The sequence below is a fragment of the Melospiza melodia genome, chromosome 9 (genome assembly GCF_035770615.1).
Source record: "Melospiza melodia melodia isolate bMelMel2 chromosome 9, bMelMel2.pri, whole genome shotgun sequence".
Classification (NCBI taxonomy): Eukaryota; Metazoa; Chordata; class Aves; order Passeriformes; family Passerellidae; genus Melospiza; species Melospiza melodia.
In genome coordinates this window covers 18,057,778-18,079,891 of record NC_086202.1, presented here as the reverse complement: position 1 = coordinate 18,079,891, position 22,114 = coordinate 18,057,778, and the positions used below count along the sequence as shown (strand labels likewise).

At 40.0% G+C, this 22,114-nt stretch overlaps 2 protein-coding genes across 6 annotated transcripts in view; one reads left to right on the top strand and one right to left on the bottom strand.

Annotated features, from left to right (window-relative positions):
• MAPK8 (mitogen-activated protein kinase 8) overlaps window positions 1–8,015 on the top strand; it is a 32,987-nt gene extending 24,972 nt beyond the window's left edge. For 3 of the 5 annotated variants that reach the window (XM_063163599.1, XM_063163601.1, XM_063163603.1), the window contains 6 exons: window positions 1,873–1,944; window positions 3,778–3,960; window positions 4,745–4,869; window positions 5,817–5,880; window positions 6,592–6,669; window positions 7,076–8,015. In XM_063163599.1, coding sequence (XP_063019669.1) covers window positions 1,873–1,944; window positions 3,778–3,960; window positions 4,745–4,869; window positions 5,817–5,880; window positions 6,592–6,669; window positions 7,076–7,221 — 668 coding nt within the window. In that variant the 3' untranslated portion in view covers window positions 7,222–8,015. Of the gene's footprint in view, window positions 1–1,459; window positions 1,532–1,872; window positions 1,945–3,777; window positions 3,961–4,744; window positions 4,870–5,816; window positions 5,881–6,591; window positions 6,670–7,070 lie in introns of all 5 variants that reach the window. The other 2 variants (XM_063163600.1, XM_063163604.1) reach the window with 2 other exon arrangements.
• A 3,550-nt stretch (window positions 8,016–11,565) lies between these two features.
• Window positions 11,566–22,114, bottom strand: part of ARHGAP22 (Rho GTPase activating protein 22) — a 119,652-nt gene continuing 109,103 nt past the window's right edge. The window contains exons 9-11 of the mRNA XM_063163598.1: window positions 19,708–20,611; window positions 15,205–16,296; window positions 11,566–15,057 (exon numbers count right to left, since the gene is read on the bottom strand). Coding sequence (XP_063019668.1) covers window positions 16,068–16,296; window positions 19,708–20,611 — 1,133 coding nt within the window. The 3' untranslated portion in view covers window positions 11,566–15,057; window positions 15,205–16,067. The remainder of the gene's footprint in view (window positions 15,058–15,204; window positions 16,297–19,707; window positions 20,612–22,114) is intronic.

The window sequence follows — 22,114 nt, the reverse complement described above, 5'->3', positions numbered from 1 at the left end:
AGGTTTTTGTTTGATTATAGAAAGCAATAAGTCAAAACACCACAAAACATCTGGAGTTTGGTTTTGTAGGGATACCAGAAGCATGGTAACTTTATCGTGTTGGACACAAGCTAATTACAAGAGATTTGGGTATATTTTGGGTTGTGATGGCAGCAGGTTGTTTGCAGATCAAAAAGTCAACATTCAGAATTTTATTTAAAAAGTCAAATGGAAAACTTGGCTTCTTTGGGTCTCTAAGCCAAATAATATGTACTTAAGTATTTGAAAAAAAAGTTTTTAAAGGAAAAAGAGCACTAAACTAAGCTGTTGGTAATATTTTTTAAATGAGCAAGGCCCTTAATTTTGACCTATTAATATGCACAACTTTGATCTCCTATCATATTATCTAGATACTATTTTAGAGGAACTTTAATAAATAAAGGAGAAGAAATATTGAAAAATAAGAAGCAATATTGTTTGCTTGACCTTGTTGAGCTCCTTCAGAACATTCACATATAATTCTTACTATAAGATTGTTGTCACTTAAATCCCCCTCTTATCTGCTTAATTGAAAATCCAGTGTCATATTTGACATAAAAGTCCTTATAATAATAAAATTTCATTGTTATGACTTCAAGGAAGGTTTTGCAAATGGAATTAACAATACTTCTGAAAGTAACTGCAAAAGAAATTGGCTTACCTGTACAAAGTAAACTTGTGCATCTTTGTCTTCTGAGTGATTTATTTTAAGGTAATCTAGAGAATGCGTATTTCATTTTTTAAAAATTGCTTTTAAGTTTTCCTTTTGTATAAAATGTTATTTCATTGTACCTGGAGACAATTTAAAACAAATGATTTGAACTGAAAATCTAGGAGCATACTAACATTCTCATTAACTGATCCTCTAAAATTCTAAGTGATCTTTTACTGATTCTGTTTGCTTTTTATTTAAAGCGAGAGAGAGATGCATGGTAATCTGACTTCTAGGAAATACTTGATGTCCAATTGTAATTCCTATGTAATTCTCTTAAAAAGCATGAACTGTTTCAATAGGCAATATTTTTACAAGTCAGTTTACTTAGTTACTTTTAGAATTATTCCTACAAATACAGTGGAATTACTTTCAAGGAATCAATCTGTCTTTGGTGCTTGAATCTGTTCCCTTGGCAGAGGTACCTTTGAAGCCTCCAGCTGTGGAGAAGACCTTTACTCTGCCTGATTCGTGTCTCTCTCTCTCTGCTCAAGCTCTTGCTCTAGCACTATATTAAACAAAAGGATGTTTTTCTGCCTTGTATTTGAGACAGTTAAAAGCTAATCCTTACACATGGTGTATGTTAAACTGTTTTCATTGGTTAATACAAAGACTTGCTCTTCTTCCTGTGCTGTCTCTGCAGTTTATAGGATGCAGTCATGTTATGCTTCTTTTAATTTTAAATGACCGTTTGCTTTGCTTTTCCTTCTTTTTGTGCTACAAACATAGTGGATTTATGGTCTGTGGGGTGCATTATGGGCGAAATGGTTTGCCACAAAATCCTCTTTCCAGGAAGGGACTGTATCCTTGTGCTGCTGCAGCAGGTTGAATTAGTTAGGAAGTCATTAACCTTCTTATTGATGTTGTGTCATGAAGATGCATATTGTACAATTTTTTTTTTATTAAATGAACATGGATTTTTCTTGTGATAGACTTAAAAAAAAATCATTTATATTCAGGCTGCACCTAGCAGTAGGACATAGTCTCTGCTGGTCCTGTAGTTAGCATACATTCACCTTCACTCATTTTCATTGCACATGCTTTTTATAGTCACTTCATGTGTATGTCTGTGTCTAGATATTTTTATTTATTTTATTTTAATAACTATCTTTTATGTTAATATCATTGCATTTTGTTTTCAGTTGACATTTGGTCAGTTGGGTGCATCATGGGAGAAATGATCAAAGGTGGTGTTTTATTTCCTGGTACAGATCGTATCCTTACCCTTGGCCTGAGATGTAGTTGTAAAAGGTCAAAAGATACTGCAGTGATACAATTCCAGATTAAGGTGGTTCTAATTTTTAAAATACTGGTTTTAAACTGCCTTTTCAAATACCAGTTTGCAAGTTCATTATATACCACTTGGGCAAACAGCTTTATTTTTTCTTTTCATTTTTCCCCTCTTCTTTTCTTTTTCCAGTGTAATATAGTCCCTCTTCATTACTTTTGAATGTTGTCACAATTAGAACAGACTTCTTTTTGTTTAGAGGGTGTTTTCTTGGTTCATATGCATTGGTTTTACTTTGGAATTCATTTTTATGTAGTAATTTACTAATCTTGTTTAGTGCCTGAGCATGTTAGTAGTTACTATTCTTTGCATTTATAGAGAATGTTTACCAAAATTCCTAACCATCTTCATTAGTTACACTCTGGAGATTTATTTTCTGTGTGCAGAAATGATCCTGCAAGGAGCTTTCAGAAATACCTGGTATTTCTGTCTTTCTATTCCGTGAATGGTTTGGTGGTGTCTATATGGGTTGTCCTGTGAACAGTATTTCAAGCAGAGTCTGCTCCAAACAAACAGAACTAAAACTACTTGATCCTTGCTAAAATTAGTGAAAATAATTGGACTTTGAGATCCAATTTGTTTTATTATTACTTACAGAGTGGTTTTTTTTAGATGCCATCAGAAATGTTTCCTGCTTTTGGTACAGGTTACTGTTTAAAATTTGATGTAGTACTATTTAGGGGTGAAAATGGGGTGGAGATTTTTGAGCCATGGTAAGGAAATCCAGAGTATCCTTACTTTCACACAGCTCTGTCATTGCATGAACTGAACCATGCTTTGCCTTATGCATCTAGTTTGCTGGCATGGCTTTTTAATTTAGACTTGGTGCCATACAATGTAAATAGTTGCTTTTGTCAAAGCTCAGCAGAGCTTGAGAATCCTTATATAGAGATCTGCTGTTGATTTTTAAGAATATAAGAGAGGGTGTGCTTCAACCCACTGTTGATTTGGGTAGCCTGGTAAGCAGTCTTTGATGGCAACCAAAGAGAAAATGTTGGGGAGAATATGAATTAGTGTATATAAAATTTTATCTGAGCTTTCCCCCAGTATTTAACCATCTGCAACTAGGAATTCCTGAACCAATTTTTACTTTTTTTGTTTCAGTAAAATGTATTAGATACTTCTGCCCTGAAGTGGTCAGTCTTCCCTTCAGAGTGTGTCAACTTCTCACTTAAGATGTTTCTTATGCATCCTTGAAACTCTTTAACTTCATTCAAGTCCCTGACAATACTGTCACTGACCTGTGTGGGCCAGGCCTTGGTCCTTTGTGTGCCCACTGGTGCTGAGTGTTGCACATCCTTGGTGAGAGGTTGCCCAGGACTGGGCTGAGGTACCAAGATGAGAAAGAAGGACAAAGCACCCACTTGGGGTCATTCTCAGGAGTGCCTTGGTGATGTGTAGTAGCTTGACTGCTTCCAATGTATGTTCAGATCAGGGAGTGAGTTCTCCAGGACCCAGACAAGGACTTAAGTTAAATTTGTTGTATTTAAATATTTTGTGAGTCTTCTAATATTCTGTTTCTCAGAATTATATCCTTTTCTAGCCAATAACGATTTTGAGTGAAATACATGTTGCCTTGACTACACTGTCATAGTCTTGCTTTGTTCACCATGTAAGAAAGTAGTCCTAAGTCATGATGATGAACTTGATACTTTATTATAATTTCCTCTGTTTTCTCTGTTGGTTATTTCATGTGGTTTGAACATAACTTTGTACCTGAAAACCAGACACAGTGTTTTTCTTAGCTGCATAACCTTAGATATTGATCAATGGAATAAAGTTATAGAGCAGCTAGGAACACCATGCCCCGAATTTATGAAGAAATTACAGCCTACAGTCCGAACTTACGTGGAGAACAGACCTAAATATGCTGGATATAGTTTTGAAAAACTCTTTCCAGATGTCCTTTTCCCAGCTGACTCCGAACACAATAAACTTAAAGGTAAGGTCTGTCTTCTGTGTGTTGTATGTTTTAAAAGTTTTAAAACTTTGATATATTGAACAGAAATGTAGCTTGGTTTTGTTCAATATAGAATCATCCTGCTTAGGTTCTACATATTTGTATCATGGGAGTGGATGAATGTGCTGACATGTGTTTGCCTCCATTTTCATATCTTCATGAGACAGCTCCTATTCTTGGAGCTGTCTTTATAAAGACATGTAAATATCTATATTCTTCTCAATGGCAGATGCCAAAGCAGTTTAGAGAAGAATGGGGGGAGGTTGGAATAGAAGTTGTGTAGGCAGAGCAGATCTTTGTTCTCTAGGGATGAGAATAAAGAATTTATGTTCATAATATATAGATACCCTATAGTTACTTCAGAGACTTTCTGGTTCTAAAGGCCACCTACTCAGTGGAGTCTCTCACCGTGTTCTCTGTGACTAAAAGCATGTGACAAAGGGGCAGTAGGTGCTTGCCTGCTGCTATTTGAGACAAGGCTGCACTGCCACCTGAGCTGTTTCACATAAGGCTGTCACAACAAGGGACACTGTATGCTGAAAATGGATAATGAAACGTTTGACCCCTTTCCCACCTGGGTCATTCTATTCAGGTTTTTTTTTTTGCCATCAAATGGACCACTCTCCTAAACCTCATATTATGTGAGGGTTGCATAGATATTTAATTAGGACTTGATTACTCTGACCCTTCTCTTTAAAAGTTTGAAACACTGTGTTATGTGTTCTGTATATGGGAGTAATCTAAACAGAAAATTTTATTTTTGCAGCAAGTCAAGCAAGAGATTTGTTATCAAAAATGCTGGTTATAGATGCTTCTAAAAGAATCTCTGTGGATGAAGCCCTGCAGCACCCATACATCAATGTTTGGTATGATCCATCAGAAGCAGAAGCTGTAAGTCCTTGGTTTAGTTCTCTGCTTGGCAATCTGCTGTATGAGGCCATCTTGCTGTGATGCTTGGAACAACTGCTTGACAAAAGATTGTTGCACATTTCATTAGAAGCTTAACTGAGCCATAATTGTTTTTATTGACATTGATAAATGTGCTTATTAGAAATAGCATCAGGAATGGGTTGAGATACCTGTCTCTGTGTTTGTGTATCTCTGTGTTGGTGTATAAGTGCCTATCATCTCCTGAACATGTAGTCATGCATCTGAAATCTTTTCTATAGGGTTCTAATGTATTGAGCTTCAGTTGTTTCAGTGTGATTTGATTGCCCTTGATGGGTTCTGAGGTATTTATTCTTGGGGAAGCTAAATTCTTTCATCAGTTGTACGAATTGATACTATTCTTCAACTAGAAATAAGTGTTTCAGCAAAATCTGAATACAAGATCTTGAGCTTTTAGTTATTAAAACTAATGAACAAAAGGATTAATGTAAATTTTTTCCTTGAGAAATAAGTTGAAGGATAATTTCAGTTTATGAGAAAAGTTATTTTTAAAAAAGAAGAGTTAAGTGATGGCCACTAAGAATAGAAAAATCTACTTGATTTAGACAGAGCAATTATAGTTCTGGTGCTCTGTAATGGCTTGATAGAGAATTTAGTAATTGACAGTAGCTAAAAAAAGCTGCTTGTGATGGAGACTACTGTAATTAGGAGCTCTTCTACCAGACTGTTTCTCTGTTACAGTAATGTAAGCAAATTTGTTAATCAGAAGAACTTTAAAGACTGTGGTAGCATCTAAAAAACAGGATAAGTCCAAGTATGAGCAGATATATAATAATGTAAATATTATTTTTAAATGAGGTTCATGTTCTGAATGGTTACTTTCATTTTTAATTTATACTGGTTCTATATCCCTTTTGATTGCTCTATGATGAGTTAGTTTTGTTTTTCAGCCTCCACCAAAAATACCAGATAAGCAGTTAGATGAGAGGGAGCACACGATAGAAGAGTGGAAAGGTAAGAAAGGCATTTGAAGTATAATAAGCCTTTTGGGAGTATGCTGAGCCCCAGTGATTATTGTTATTGAAGTTGTTCTGAGCAACCTAATAGTATTTACTTCATCTCCTTGGATGTCACGGGAACAGACCAGTGCTTCACAGACTCTCAATTGTTGGGACACAAACAATTCAAGCAAAGGAGATGAACCTTTGAAGTGAACTAAAGACCTGCTCATCTCAGTCACCTTTTGCAGTCCAAGGACAGCATTTATAGGGAGGGTAACTCTTCTGGACAAGCTGCTACAGTTGAAAAAAATGCAGGAGCTTGAGCTATGTATGTTGTGCTGACCTAGAAGGACAAGTCTTCAGGTGGTCCTGGCTCTTCCTTCAAAGACTGCTGATTGAGTTTCCCTTACCAAAGAAATCATTGATAAAAACTGAGTGGGCCTTAGGACTCAGCTTAGCTTCAGGTCTCCAAGCAACCTGAATAAAAGAGCCCTAAGTAATGCCAGTGTGTTCTCAAGCATCCCAGGCCACTGTAGATCCAACAGAAAAGAATGTACTTTTTTATATCACTTGCCAGTTGTTGTGTAGCCTATAATCTGTTATTCAAAACTAATTCTTAATAGTAATAGACCTGTGAAATTTAGTGGACATTTTAATAGGAGATGTATTACTGATCTAGTCTTTGGGTTGCAAATTCATTTTTTTTCCTTCTTTGCATTTTCAGAGTTGATATACAAGGAAGTCATGGACCTGGAGGAAAGAACCAAGAACGGGGTTATACGTGGCCAGCCAGCCCCTTTAGGTTGGTTACAATAAAAGCACAGTACAAGGCTCCACTGAGTTTTAGGTCAGGAGGGAGTAAAACTGATCAAAGAACCCTAACTCAAGAATAGGGTTCTTGAATTGAGACATTGTATTTTTGAGTGGAATATTCAGGGCTGACATCATTTTACTGATCTGTTCAATCCCCATATCGTTGGCCCTGCGTAATTGATATTTCATTTATTTCAGTTCCTGACACACCATCTATTAAGCCCCACGTTAAAGACTTGTGGATTTTATTTATTTTGATGGCAGATGGAGACACATCTCTTCAAACTTGCCAAAACAGAAAAGTAACAGCCATTAGGAATAGGCAGACTAATGCAAGTACTGAACTGTGCAACTGTATCTGCAACTGATTTGCTGTTTTGTTTCTCATAGCACAGGTGCAGCAATGATCAATGGCTCTCAACACCCATCTTCATCGTCATCTGTCAACGATGTGTCTTCAATGTCAACAGATCCAACATTGGCCTCTGATACAGACAGCAGTCTAGAAACCTCAGCTGGACCTCTGGGTTGCTGTAGATGACTACTTGGTCTTTTGGGGGTGGGAGGGGGGGTCCTTTTAGTCATTAATAGGGCACTTTTAAAATTTGGTGGTATTTTTGAGTGTTTTTTCAAAAATAATCATGGAATTCATCATAAAGTGCTGTAATTTCAAACTGTAAGTTGTGTTATAAGCAGCCACTTTTTTGCTGTAATTAACTGTAAAATATTAAACCTGGTAATTTTTATTGTGGTTTTAAAATCTGCATATTTGCTTTACTATTATGCTGCTGATCTTTTTTTACTGAATTTGTAAGATTTGTTTTATCAAAGCACATATTAATGTTGTGGTCATTACCATATGATGAATTATTTAAGATTTTATAGGTTTTCAATTTTTTAATTAGAATTTATTCCAGATGTTTTGTTCATGATATCCTTCAGAGTTTTATGCTTGGTCATACATCTGTGTCCCAGGTGGAGGGGGAGAGAATTCAGTGCAGCCAGCTGTAGTTTCAGGCATACTACTGTGGTGCTGGATAGTGAACAAAATCCTCTTTTATTTTGGCCACTTGCCTATAGTACTTCAGCAAAAGCAACAATTAGTGAGGTTTTTTTTAGAGAAACAGGAAAAGCCTTTGCAGAGTAACATTATCTGAATGGGTTTATGAACTTAAGAAAGCAAAGCATATCTCCAAAGCTGCAGAAATATCCAGCCTAGCAGAGTAATGTGATGTTTTCTGCAGAGTTGTGGCATGCCAAATCTTGTGATCACCATAAAACATGAGGATACTTCATGAATAATACATTGCAATGCCAATAAACTGTTTACTTCTAGCTCGTAGCCTGTTTTTCTACACACAAAATGAAGTGTATCCAGGATGTTTAGACTGACAAGAGGGAATATCAATATGCTGTAGCTATACTGTCATGTGAGATGTGGTTCTTGGGAGTTCTGGTTCTTACTAGTTTTGTCTACTAAGGCAAGTTCTTTTTGAGTGCTTTTTGGGTCAAGGAGGGAATGACATGAATGCAGTAGGGGCAAAACTTCAACTACTCTTTCTCCACCAAAAGTAACTGATTGTTAAAAACCATGAAGTGGTAGGAGAACCTCAGGATTTCTGTAGCTAATGCATTAATTGAGCAATATATGCCATACAAAGGGGGGAGAAGTAGTGCTGTATAAATTAATATTTATCTCTTTCATTTCACCATGAGATCAGTGTAGCAGAAATCTTAGCAGTGGTTCATTTTAAGTCATAAATATTCAGTAGTTTTCATTAATGAAGCTGCAAGTTTCAATACACTTTTTAAACAAAAGATATATTGAGATATATAGAACAGTTAATAAATAGTCATGTAAGATGGTGCTGCTCCTCACAGAAGTATTTTAACTGTTTACATTTTATATTTACAGAATGATTTATGTGTAACTGACTTAAGTTTATGTATGAGTTAAACAATCATTCAGAATTTATTTCTTTGGAAAATGCAGATTTTTAGTGAAGCTAGGCTGTATAATTGATTGCCTTGTGTAGATGTATATTTTGTGTAGTGAATTAGAATGTGAAGAGGAATTCAAATTGGTAAAGCTCACAAAAATGGGCATAAAAAATACAGAAGTCTTGCCAGGCACTGAGCATAAGCAAATAATGTAACTGCCTGCAGAGGTCATCCAGGAGTGACTAGTGGTCTTCAGTGTGGTTCCTTCTGCTTGTTGCGTCTTTTTGAAGTTTGAACTGAAAGAGGAAAATTTGTTTTTGCAGTAAGTATTAGAAAAACAGAAGTGATAGTAATGTCAATGTCCAACATGTCTTTTTGAAAAACATGCAGGGTTGCAAGGAATGGTAATGTCTCAAAGATAACTAAATTGATAAACTGCACAGTTGTTTTCCTGGCCTGGCTAGACTGCTGGTAAGTGCTGTGTGCATGTAATTTTGCTTTCCTCGTTTATATCTAATATTTTAATACTGCCTTCCTAAGCCACATTTGTTAAGGCAATTATTTTTGCAAGATCCTGCCAAATTGTATATTACCTCAGAACAGGCAGGACAAGTTTGGATTCATCTAGCACTGGAATGTAGAATATGTTGAACAGAGACCAATGGAACAGTCTATTTTGTAATTTTTTTATCAAAGTTTAAGCTGTGAATTAAGCCAAAATTTGTGGTCAAACAAAAGTACTCCATTGTTTTATAGGGTCAAGTGATAGTGTGGTCTGCACAGTGTAATGAAGTCAAGACTGACAATAACTTCTGATGCCTCTCACTGCTGTTAAAAATAAATTAGTAAATCTAGTTCCTATTTAAATTTATTTTAGACCCCACTGGATTGCAGTGATGATTGAAATATTTTGAAACTTAAAAATATTTTTTGCTATTGCTTTCCAGTTTCTGAAATATATAGTAACTGAACTGAGCTGATAAGTGCTAAGGAGAACTGAGCTTTTCTTCTTTCAAGGCAAAGTTAGTGAATGTGCAGAACTGCCCACTGCAGCCTGTTGCAATGTGTGTGCAAGCTGTGCTTAAAGGTATTGCTTCAGTAGGGTCAGAGCTTTGCCTGTGGCAACAGTTCACTTTTGGCACCATCGTCACAGGAGTGTTGCTTTTTCTTTTTTTCAGTTGCTTGCATTTTAGGCAAATTAAAGTGATGGCAAATTTCAAAGACAAAATCATATTCAGTAATCAAATTATCACAACAGCATCCTAGTCTTAACTTCCCTTTTTATTTGTTGAAATATAATTTTTTTTCAGATAGATGTACACTGCCACAGATAGCAAACAAATGGGTAACTGGAATTCAGCTGTCTTTGTCTATTGTTAGATTATATGCTATACAATACGCTGTATAATTTTAAAATATTGGTAAGTTTTATTTTAGATTTTGATTTGGAATCTTCTCAAGACAACAGGCTTCACTAAAGTGCATGCAACTTTCTAAGGCCATTCCAATCCACTGGGAGTTGATACGGATTGAATTACCATGAGCTGTCTGCTCCCTTACCTCAGGTGAGGTTCAAAGTTGGGCAGTGAGATTGATGTCTGCCTTTTCTGGGCAAAGCTGTGCCATGCAGCAAGGGTAAAGCAGCTCTCTCCTCCTGTAGAAGTAGGTTGTTCAAGGGCTTGAAATAGAGATGGGTGGGGGGGAATTAGTACCCTTAGAGAGTACTGGGATGCTGTGCTGGGAAGCCCTTTGTTGGTGCAAGTCAGTGGCTCAGAGCTGATGTGTTGGTGTGTGTGAGCAGCTGTGCTGCCCAAGCACAGCTCCCTGGTGGAACATGCTCATCCCTGGGTCAGTGCTCAGCTGAGCAGATGTGGCACTTTGCCCTGGCCAAGCTTGGTCTTTTAGCTTTGAAGAACGTTTACTATGTGAGATGCAGGAGCATCTTTCCGGGCAGGAATTCCAGGTGGACATAACATCAGCAGCAGTGGTGTGGTGGGAGTGTCCTGTGTCCCCAGCACCAGCGTGCCAGTAGGGCCCTGCTGCCCAGGGCCAGGGCTCTGTAGGGGATGGATGGATGGATGGATGGATGGATGGATGGAGCATTCAGCTCAGCAGTGCATGAAGGAAAACATCCAAAACCTCCTACAGGAGGATGGTCCTACACAGCCAATAATCTGAAGAGTATGACAGTAAATGTTTCTTGATAAAGATCATGGGCAAAAGTGAAGAAGGTTCAGCTTATATTTTGTCTTACTTTTTCAAGTTGCTAAAGGGAGTGAATTACAGTTTGTAGCTATATTGTTATTTGCTTTTGACAGCAGCTTGTCCATACTGTTACATTTCATTTTCCTGTCAGTGGTTTGGAGCAGTTGAAGGAGAGCCTGTCTGTATTTTTCAGCAGAATTAGAAAGAGGTTTTCATTGAAGCATGTGATAAGACTGTACTGCCTACCCAAATTTTCAATTAATTTAATATATTCTTAGTTAAGGGCACTGGATAATAGTATTTTAAATGGTCTCTCACTCCCTTCTCTTTGTATGTCTGTGTTACAGATCACATTGTGTTTCTATTTCTGCAGTTCAAAATTTAAGCTAGGTTTTCTTGATCTACCTCACACAAACTTTCTACGTTTCTTAAGTAAGCAAAGCTAACCCTTGCTATTGGAACTACACTGAATGTGAATAGAAAATACACCTCCTTTAGAAAAACAAACCTATTGGCCAATGTTGAGACAATATCAGTATGTTTCTTATCTATTTCACATAGGATGTTCATGTGTAATGTATATATAGCCTGTGTACAGTAATGTACATCTAGATTATTGTGTTAGCTGTAAATTGGTGATTTTATTACTGTAGTCTGGTTTTGTAGGGTAAAAATAGCTTACTAGTAATGTCAGCTCATCCTTTACATTTTACAAAAGGAATAATTCTTGGTAAGCTTTGCATACAGATGAATTACTTTTGTAGGCCCAATATCTAGTCTATTTTTGAGAGTTCTTTAACTTTTATTACTAAAGTTGAGAAAAAAAATCCCACCCCAATTATTGTGATCATTCCTTCTGCCCTTCTTGAAGTATATTCTTAATTTTATTATGTCCCAAGAAATATGAAGGGGAAGATACACCATTAAAAATACTGGGGAAAACTAATTTTTTTTCTTCCCCACATTTGATACCTTTTTCTGCTTTTCCTTTATTCCCTCCAAATAAGCTGTTGGTGGGCATTACTGAGAACATTGTGGGGTTTTTTTAACTCATTCATGCCATAGATCATTACATGTGCACCACTGGAATGTATACATTGTTATCTAGTATGTCAGTTGGTTATAATGATATTTTAAATAAAAAAGAAAAAAAAAGTTTGACCACCATGCATTTAATGTTTCTTCATTGCCAGCCTGCAATGGATTTTATATGGATTGCATACTAGGGCTGCACTTGTAATCTTATTAGTGAGAGTCCTTCCTGAGCATTCATCTGTTTTTTAATGGTATTATCCTGGCTTGTGTGTGAGCTCACTTGTGGGCAAAGTGACATGTTTTTTCCATTTCTTCATTCCCATGGACTTGGGATGTGCCACCGACTGTTAACAGCATTGATGGTCTTTGTGACCAGTGGGAATCCATTCTTGCTCCCTTGCTGCCAGCTCCAGCCACCTTAATTCCTGGAAATACAGCTGAGAGCTGTGCTGCTGAAAGAGGTAAGCCTTGGGCTGCCTGGTGTAAGGGAGAATCTGTCAACACCGCATCTTGCAGAAGCCCGAAGGATCTGACTTCTGGAGAGCTGACTTGGATGCCTGGAGCACCCACTGCACTGGCACTTCTCCCACAGGTAAGTCCCAACAAAAGTCACTTCCAGCAGGGTTTCAGTGCTTCCTTAACAACTGCAGCTGCCCTTGAGCTGTGCTGGTGGTGCCTTTGTGCCCAGTTTCAAGGGACAGGGACTGTGACCACAGTGCAGGCAGCTTTGTTTATCTGGGTCACCAATTTGTGGGATGTTCTTCTACGAATGTGGTAGGGAACTCAGAAATGTTCTTCTTTATTTGCATAAATCAGCATAAAGTGCAGCCAGTTTCCCATGATAATGTTATTACAGAGCAAGGCCAGAGAGAGTCATTGCTCTGCCCAGGATTTGTCTGGTGCCTCAGGACTGAAACACTCCTGAATGCTTCTGCTTTCAGTGGAACTCTCATGTGAATGTAGATGAGTCATTAAGCTATTAATTCATGTTCTTTTTTGTGTTAGAAATGCCACTACTACCGAAGTTTTCTTTGTTATTCTGAAGTGTTGCTGTTTTGCTTTCTTTTAAAGCATATATTGGAGTTTTTTTCACTGAAAAGTTTTTACTGTTTTGTTTTTTGCCTGCATAATACTGGAAGGGATATTCCAGGCTGGGAGGATGGCACAGGTGAAGCTGTGGTAAAAGTTTATCTATTCCAAGAACCTTCTGTCGTGTTTAATTAACAATAACCAGACAAACACTTGCTAAGAAAGCTGACATTTAAATCAAGGACTGCAACAAGTGAAATGTCTGCAAAATAAGGAGTAGTCTCCAGTGCTTGCTGTGGAGAAATGCATTGGTGGAGAAGAGTATGGAAACAGGAAAGGTAGGAAAAGGTTTATCATCTTCCTCACATAAAGGCATAGTGGTCTTCAAAGCTGTGTACAAGTGGATCTCATTTCTTGCATAATTGCCCATATCAGGAATTTAGCATTTTGGTCCTGTTGCTGCACTTGAGGTTAACATCCCACTGTAGTGCGTTTTAGTGTGAACTGGGTTGTTTGCAGCTTCTTGCCAGGTTTATTTACTGCAGTGGCTCATCTTCAGAAGCAGCTGAAATTTATTCCTCATGAACAGGAGCCATAGATGTTGATGGAGCACAACAGCCAGTCTGGAACTGGTTTGTTTCACTCCTCATTTTGAGTGCATAGAGTTTCTTTGTATATTAAAAGGACTTAATTTTATTTTGGATACCACATTGTGCAGTGTTACAGATCTCATGATCCTATCCTGGATCTGCAGGTTTGGGATAGGTGGGTTTTTTAGCAGTTACCTAAGGATAAATACTTAAGAACTGAGCCCTGCTGACTGGGAGACTAAACACCAGATGAGCAGGGGCCAGGACTGCTGGTTAACTCTCTTGAGTTTGGAGTGTGAACTAAAGGGAGCAGTCTGCACTGGATACTTACAGGTGATAATGCAATATAACTAGCGTAAGGGAGGTGTGGGCTGTCAGTGAAAGCCTTCTATGATTTGGGTAGAAATAAAAAAGGACAATAAAATACCCTGCTTGCTACTAGTACTGAATGGGATTGAATGCTGCTTTCTGGTGTTCTACTTACAACCATTAGACCACCCTCCAATATTAAGGTTTATTTTTGTGATGACTGACCTTGTACCTCCAGCTCCCTGCCACACTGCTTGCTTTTCCAGCTCAGTCACTGTTACTGCTTCTCTCTCACATTATGCATCTGATTATGCTGCTGTTTTAAATGGCCATCTTATTCCTTAAATGATAACTTGAGACCATTGGTAATGAATTCAAGGCAGAGGTGGGAAAAAAAATTGGGGATGATGCTGATGCCTGCAGGTGGCAGGCAGCTGCTGCTGAACGTGCAGGTACCTGCCTCATACTGGGGCAGTAAGGAATGCAGGGCAGCTGGAGAGCCTGGGAAGTAGGAAAAAGGTTTTGAAATAACTGAGTGCACCAATCCACATGATTTACTGTATCACCTTGCTTGACATTTCTTATCCAGGAAAGATTAGGTTTAAATTCTGCTTTTTGCTCACTTTAAATGGTTTACAATTTTTTACATTTCTGTAATAAGGAGAGGTTTTACAGTGCAATAGAAACAAGTTAATACCTAGATGTTCAAAATATTGAAATACCTGGATATCTGTGAGATGCTGAGGAGAAAGTGTATCTTTCAGTATTGACTATGTCCTGGTATGTAAAAACCCATTCTAAGGTTATTTCCAGACAGTGAATCAAAGTCTTCTCTAGTAAGAAATGAGATTCAGGGCACTTTTCCAAAATACTTAAAGCAATCTTCTTTGTTACAGTCCATACTTTCCCTTTAGCCAGTTCATGTTGTTGTGGCACTTTTTGTTAAAATTCTTTCTCCTTAGAGACTCCCAAGCTACCTCAGGATGTCAAAGATGGAGTGCCAAGACAAAGTGAACGATGCTGGGCTTGCAGGTGAAATTCAAGCTGAATCTGGTGAAACAGTTTTCTGTGTGCAGGCTCTGCATGACACAGGGTGTTACAAATGCTATGCAGAACTTCTTGAAATCACGTGGAAGGGAAGTCAGCCCAGCAGCAAATTACCAGAACTCACAGCTTCATTCTAATGATTTTTCCTTAGCAGAAGTAAGGAAGTTGTGATGATGGGTTGTGTGCAGTATTCTTCCTGTCCCCTCATATCCCTGTAAGAACTAACAACAAAAATATCAGCTGGTGTAAGGAGAAATGTTGCAAGGGAGGAAAGTGTACATTGTGCAGGAAAGTTTAAGGATAGATCCCCATCCTCCCCCCTTTACCACCCTGACAACCCCCACCCCAATTGCACTGATTTCTCTTACCATAAGTTTTGCTATTAAAGTTTGGATGTGTTTTGATGATAAGGATCTTCCATCTTCTGCCTTAATACATATATCATCTCAGAAGATTTTTTTTTCTTGCAGCTAATACTGCTCTATTTTTGGCTCAGAAAACCTTCAGATACCTAAGGCAAAATGTGCATATTTAAAGTTCCAAAGAGTTTGTGTAGCCAATGTCATTATTAATCACAGTTTAATTTAAAGCTGCATTTTTGTGAAACACTAAAAACATTAGGTGGGTAAGGGACAATTTTAGTGAATTGTCAAGATTTTGGTATCTTCAGCATGTTTGCAGACCTTGTTTTCGCAATATCTTCATAAAATAATATCACTCTAGGAATGAGAAATTTGAACAAACTTTATGGAGGGAGTAGGGCGAAAGCCACCTCATTAAATCCATCTGGCAAATGTCCTGGCTGTGGTGACAGGCTGGAACTGCCACCTTCCCAAGCACAAGTGTGGGGATCCCTCAGCTCCAGGCTCAGCTTGTCTGTTGGTTCTGGCCATCCACCCACTCTGCAGGACCTTCCACTCTCCTTGAGCCAACAAAAGGATGGTGCAGCTGAGTCCTAAGATGGCATCAGGACACTCTGGAGAAGAGTATCTTATTGTTCTGTGGATACAGAGGGGACCCACTATTTCTTGGCAATCTGACACTAAATTTTCAAGCTTTATGGTCAGCAGTCTTTCCCAGCTGGCCCAAATACTATAGCACATGTAGAGACAACAGGGCAAGTGTCACTGAGAGCACAATCACGATAGAATTACTCATGATACATGAGTATACCAGAACAAAATATGCATTTTCACTCATTTTGTCAGGAATAGGATTTTCTATATTTGTTCTACTTGGGGACTTTAGCACTTTGACTCCCAACAGTTAAACATCCCAATGTTGAAAAAAATTCCTCCATTTCCTTCTGCAGGAGGTAATTTCTCTTCTCAGCATCTTCACGAGCGCGTTCGGAATTCCTCAGCTTTATCTCCAGCATTGTGTATTTCTTTCGTTCTTGGTCCAGTTCTTCTTCTAATCTAACCACTTGGTTCCTCAGATCTGCACTTGTTTCTTCAATTCTTAAAACCAACAGAGAAGAAAAAAAAAAGGCTTTTTTAAAGTGGCTGGATAAATAATGCTGATGACTATAAAAAACTAAGAGGAACAACTTAAATTTAACATATTCCAAGAGGAACTTTTAAAGGAGAGAATAAATGCTATTTCATTACTGTTCAATTTAGGGCAGAGCTTCCTTTATTTGCATCTTGAGGAAAATGCTCAAATGTTAGAAAACAATGCCTACTTTCCAGTGCCAGACTGCCTGCCTGAGGAGATTGATTGATTAACTCCTTAACTCCTCACTTAGGCAGAGTTCAAGTATATAATCCCAAAATAATCTTTATCCATATAGGGATATTGTGTTTCCCTATATGGATATCCCATATAGAGAAACATCCTTAGGGATCAGATAGGAATGAGGTCACAGTCCTTCCTCACCAACCATTTGATGGTATTCTCTGTGAAGTTTATCACTGACAAAGGGCAATGCATCACCTTAAACTTTTCCTTTCTGTTTCCTTACATACAGCTAAAGATGGTAGTTTGATTGTCACAGTTTTCACAATGAATCAAAGTCACAGGTGCACTGACCTGCACCAAGTCCAGCAAAAAGCAGCCCTTGTGGATGAAGGCAGACCTTTATGTCCAGACAGTGTCAGCTGGAATATGACACTTCTGAAGCTGGGATGCTGCCCCACACACACATAACAGCTCTGAGTTGACAATTACATTTTCTACCACTGAGTTTAGGGGTCAACTACAGCAGCCTGAACTGCTAACTCAGGACTGAATTATTCAGCATTGCTACATTCATAACAGTCCTCTCCCAATGCTTACGCTTTCTTAAGAGTGCCAGGTGGTAAACATGAATTACTGAAACTCAACAGAGAATGTCTGGTAATTATATTAGCCTTGAGGGAGAAATGCTCGGGAACAGAGTGGTTACAGGAAGGCAATAAAACTTGCCTCCCTCTGACTAAGAGAGAGAAAATGGGCAGTTGATGAGAAATAACAGCTTTTCCATCAGCAAGTGTTCCTTACCTCTGCCCCAGGCAGGTACTCACTCTGCTTTCCCTTCACTTATGTACGGGCCAAGAGAAAAGCTCATATTCTTTCATTAAAACATGTCCTGCTAGATACACACAGTTCTGCAAACTACACAGGCACATTTACAATTTCAGGGGACTAAATTATCTTCAATAAAATAAAGCTGGTGAGGCAGCCTAAATCTTTTGTGCTAAGCAGCCTTCTTTGCTAGTTAGCTCCTGTCTTTCCACAGTAGCAGACTTCCATGCAAATTGAAAAGGAATGTACTTTTGCACCTATAAATTGCTGCAGATGTAGTAAAAACATTGCAAAATTTTTCAGAGCTGAAAAACTTGGCCTGAAATTCTTAGACTTGACAGCACAGTCCTTCAGGCTGTAGGCCCAAACAGCTGGAGTCATCCTGTTTATTACAAAAAGGAGTGATTGCACCTTGCCTGGTTTTATGAAACTCTTTAGTTCATTAGGCATTTTTCTCTCAGCTACTTTGCCCTGTCAAACCTGGACAATTTAGAGTCCTCCCCTGGAGCCACAGTGCTCTCTGTCCTGTCCAGCTGCAGGGAAAGGCAGGTGTTGGAGCTGAAGCAGCTCAACAGCTGAAATGGAGAACAGGTCTTCCTAGATGCTCCTGCAGCAGCTTAAGGCATCATTGGAACAGTTTTACTGATAAAAGGTGGGAAACCATCTCTTCCCCCAGGCAGCAGGCAAGAATGTGCAGCTACACATTTCCAGGTTCTGCAGCCTGGTATTTCTGTTTATTAACCTGTATCCCTGCAACAAGGCTTGCCAGGGCAGCTCTGCACAATTAAATGTAAGGCACATAACCCTCACCTCCTCCCATTCTGTATCAGTAGGGCATCAAAAAAAGCAAACCATGTAAGTCATGAACTTCCACCCTCATTCACAGGCCTTTCCCAACATCCCATGCTAGCAGCTGCTGGTGTTTCATGAGCTCTTTCTTACACTTTGAATACAAGGTGGGGCTTTTCTCCCACTTGGGGATGTTAGGTGGGAACTGGAACTGCTGCACAGCCTGATTCTCCTTCCAGCTCCACACACCAAGGCAGCACAGTGCAAGAGCCAGAAACGCAGAGGGGGCTGGCAAGCCACCACCAGAGGAAATCATAAAATAAAGCAGGAAGATAGCAGGAGGAATACCTACCTTAACAACTGGCCCATGGGAAGAGATCACAGTTCAGATACATTTTTGAGAAACTACCTTAACAAGAAAAAAGTGCCAAAAACCGCAGCCTAAAGCTGTGCTACACAATCCCAACAGTCTTACGTGCTTTTGGTACCATGTCTGGGAGACTGGCAGCATTTTCATACCTCAGGTTCCAATCTGAGTTTTAATAATTGAAGGAGTATAACAGTAACACAACACAAAAACAAAAAAACCCCAAACCCTGAGAACTCAACTCTTGGTAAGAAATGGGACTACAGCCCTTCTTCAGTGCAGAGTACTGGTGCTGCAGAGCAGCATGTATTACAATTTTTGCACATGGCTGTATATTAAAATACATCTAATCCCTTTAAGCACCAATATTTCATGTGCATATTTCTCCTGAATGCTTTCCTAAAAGTCTTTCTATTATCACATACACTCATAAAACCTAACATATCACACAAATTAATGACTCCTTTGTTATTAATACTTCCTACTTCCTAGCCCCAGCCGTACACACAACTCTCCTGAAAGCTGAAATGAATTTTTCTGAGCTCAGATGGAAAGTACAGCATCAGCTGGCAAATGACACAATTTCTGCTGCTCTTCCAAGCTAAGCTGCCCCATCAGCCAAGGACCACACTTCTCCATCAGATACCAAAAGTGAGGTTTGTAGAAGTTCAACACAAAAGGGCTGCTCAAAACATTACAGCTGAGATGCAGTCCAAATACCACCACTCCAAAAAAACCTGTGGAAAATAATCAAGAGCAGTTTCCTCAAGAATGCTGGAGCTGGGAAAAGAATAGGAAGCCATCAGTTTCAGACTGGTCTGGTGCAAGTATCAGCACCTGCACAGATTATCCTTGTTGAGACCTGACCATCCTGGATCCCAATTCCTCCCTACAAGATGTTTGCTTTGCTATTTCTCTGACACTAAGAGCAGACTTTGGCATTACCTGTGCAGCTCTCATTTACAGTGAACACAACAGAATATGAAGCACTGGATTTCCCTGTGTCTCCTTTGTTTTCTTTTTGATGCTCTCTCAAATCAGAGAAAGAAATGTTGGATTCAGAGTAGCAAGGAAAAAGCAGAAGCAAATCTGCTGTCACCCAACCCCAAACTTCAGGGCTGAGAACCTGGTACCCTTGGCAGCCCACACCCATGTTCAGATGGGAGAATGTTGACAGATGACTTCCTTGTGCCCCTGCAGAAGACATTACCTTTTGATACTAGTCTCATACTCAGTCCTCTGTTTGCTCAGCTCTGTCTTTAGCTCCACCACCAAGCTCTGTAAGGCCCTGGAGCATTGGACAGAGTCTCGGGAAGCTGCAGCCGGGTCACTCTGTTCACTGCTGCTGCTGCTGCAGGCTTCAAACCTGTCCATGCTGTTCTCCAGATCTGCAGTCTTGCCCTCACTCTGGGACAGCGAGCCCTGAGTTACCCACTCGGTTTTTAGGGAGCTCAAAGCAGAAGAGTCACTGGCCCGGCAGGCTGGGCAGCTGCTCACCGAGTCCATCACGGAGATCTCACAGGATGATGTGGACCAGGTGGTGCTGGCCATGCTGTGGGTGCTGAGGGACAGGCTGGATGAGGGGACATTGTCATAAGTGGAGAGTCTCTGGGAGGAACACGAGTCTTTCACTCGCTCCCCAGAGGCTGTCCGGCGATGGCCTCGGAGGGAGTACAGGCCGTTCATCAACCAGTTCCCACTGGAGGAGAGGTTGGGGATGTCTAAGGAAGAACTGCCCAGCTTTGGGCTCACAGACCGTGCTCCCTGCTGGCGGAAGGAGTATTTCCATGGAGGCAGCGTCTGCACTCTTTTACTGGGGCTCGTGGCAGGCTGGGTCGATTTGCCACTCTGCTCTGGAGGAGTGATTTTCACTGCAGGTCCTGGAGTGGCCTCCAGAGCCACAGCATTGCCAGAAGGCAAATCAGTGGGGCTGGCAGCGCTGTTCTGTGACCTGCTGTCCTCCCCGTCCTCCTCGGAGATCCACTCGACAGTGCTGCGCTGGCGCATTGGTTTGATCTCCAGCTGGCTCCCTGGCACATCCGCCTGAGGAACAGCAAAGATCCGCCCCTGCTCACTGATCAGCACTGTCATCAGGTGCTGAACCAGAGAGGTGCCTGTGGATGGAAAACAAAGGCAAGCAAGTGAGGAGACATGAAAGACCTCTGCGACTCACCCCAGCCTGTTGGCATGACTAGGCTGGACCCAGTTTCTTGGTCTGAACAGGCCCAGAACTATTCTTATTGAAAAACTACAAATTTCAGCTCAGGCGTTCTGCTGTACTCAGTGTCTAGAGAAACTTGCAGGAAGTAAAACATCTGCATTATATATGCACTTGGAGAGGGTGTACAGCAAGTGCTGAAAGTGCTCTCTGTTGTTTAAACCCAGAGAAATGTGCTGCCACTGTCTTCCAGGAGTGGAGCAGACCATTATGAACATAATAGAGAACACCACTTACCAAACCTAATATAAATCACTTCCTACAAAAGAGGAAAACTTTTAGAAGGGTGAGTAAGCAATTCTATTTTTAAGTATTGCCTGAAAGAGAATAACATACTCAGGGTTCAAGGCAAGAGCTTGATTTTATTGATGAGTTTTTGATCTATAGCAAGATGTACTTAGCTTACCTACCACTTCTATTTCATGTCTGTGAATGCAGGAAGAGAACTAAATGTTTTGAAGATAAGGGCATTCCTAACTATTTAGCTGTCAAACTTCAGGTATTTCTATTTGAAATGCATGGGTTAAATTTGAAGAGAGACACAATTAGAGTGCTTTTTGTTAAGATCTCATTATCAGTTTGTTTAGGCAACTCAGGCTACTCTGAAGCTAAAAAAAAAAAAAAAGTCTTTCCACTTCTCTGTTACTTTTATCTAACCAACCTCAACTAAATTCTCAACTCAAATAAAAACATTGCCAATCCTGCTATCATTATTAAGTCTAAAAATCCAGCCTACATATCCCAATAGTTTTACAGTTCAGACCTGTGGCAATACAGAATTCTGGGTCAGATCTGTAGTGTTTTTACACGATGATGAGGAGGGACCCCAGCACCTGCACATGTGCACCTCCACACAGTTCAGGCACCTGTGCCATGGGATGAGCTGCAGAACGAAATGCCCGAGCTGATGGGAGCCCAAAGCCGTTCCCTGTGCCAGCTGGGCAGGGAGCACGCTGCTGCCAGGCTGCGAGAGCCGCACCGGCGCTGGCCCCGTGGCCACTAGGGGAAGTGCCAGCATCGCACACAGGCTGCTCACAGCTGTCCCCAGCTCCACCAGTGAACAACGAGCACTGCTCCCGCACTCCCTGCTCCTCCCCGATATTGCACCTTCTGCACAGACAGGGGAAACTATCAAATGTACCCTTAATAATATTGCCAGGGAAACTATCAAATGTACCCTTAATAATATGGCCCACAGCTCTGAGGTAGGCTTTGAGTCCCTGAACTACTATAATACATCAGGTCATGCTCTGAGGGTGTCCTGCTGCCTTACAGTGAGCTGCCATCGTGGGAGACACATCTGCACATGACCTGCGAAGAGCTCAAGGCACTGCTGCTGCTAAGGCATGACAACCCTGACCTTCAGTGAAGGATTGGCATCACACAGAATAGCATGTCA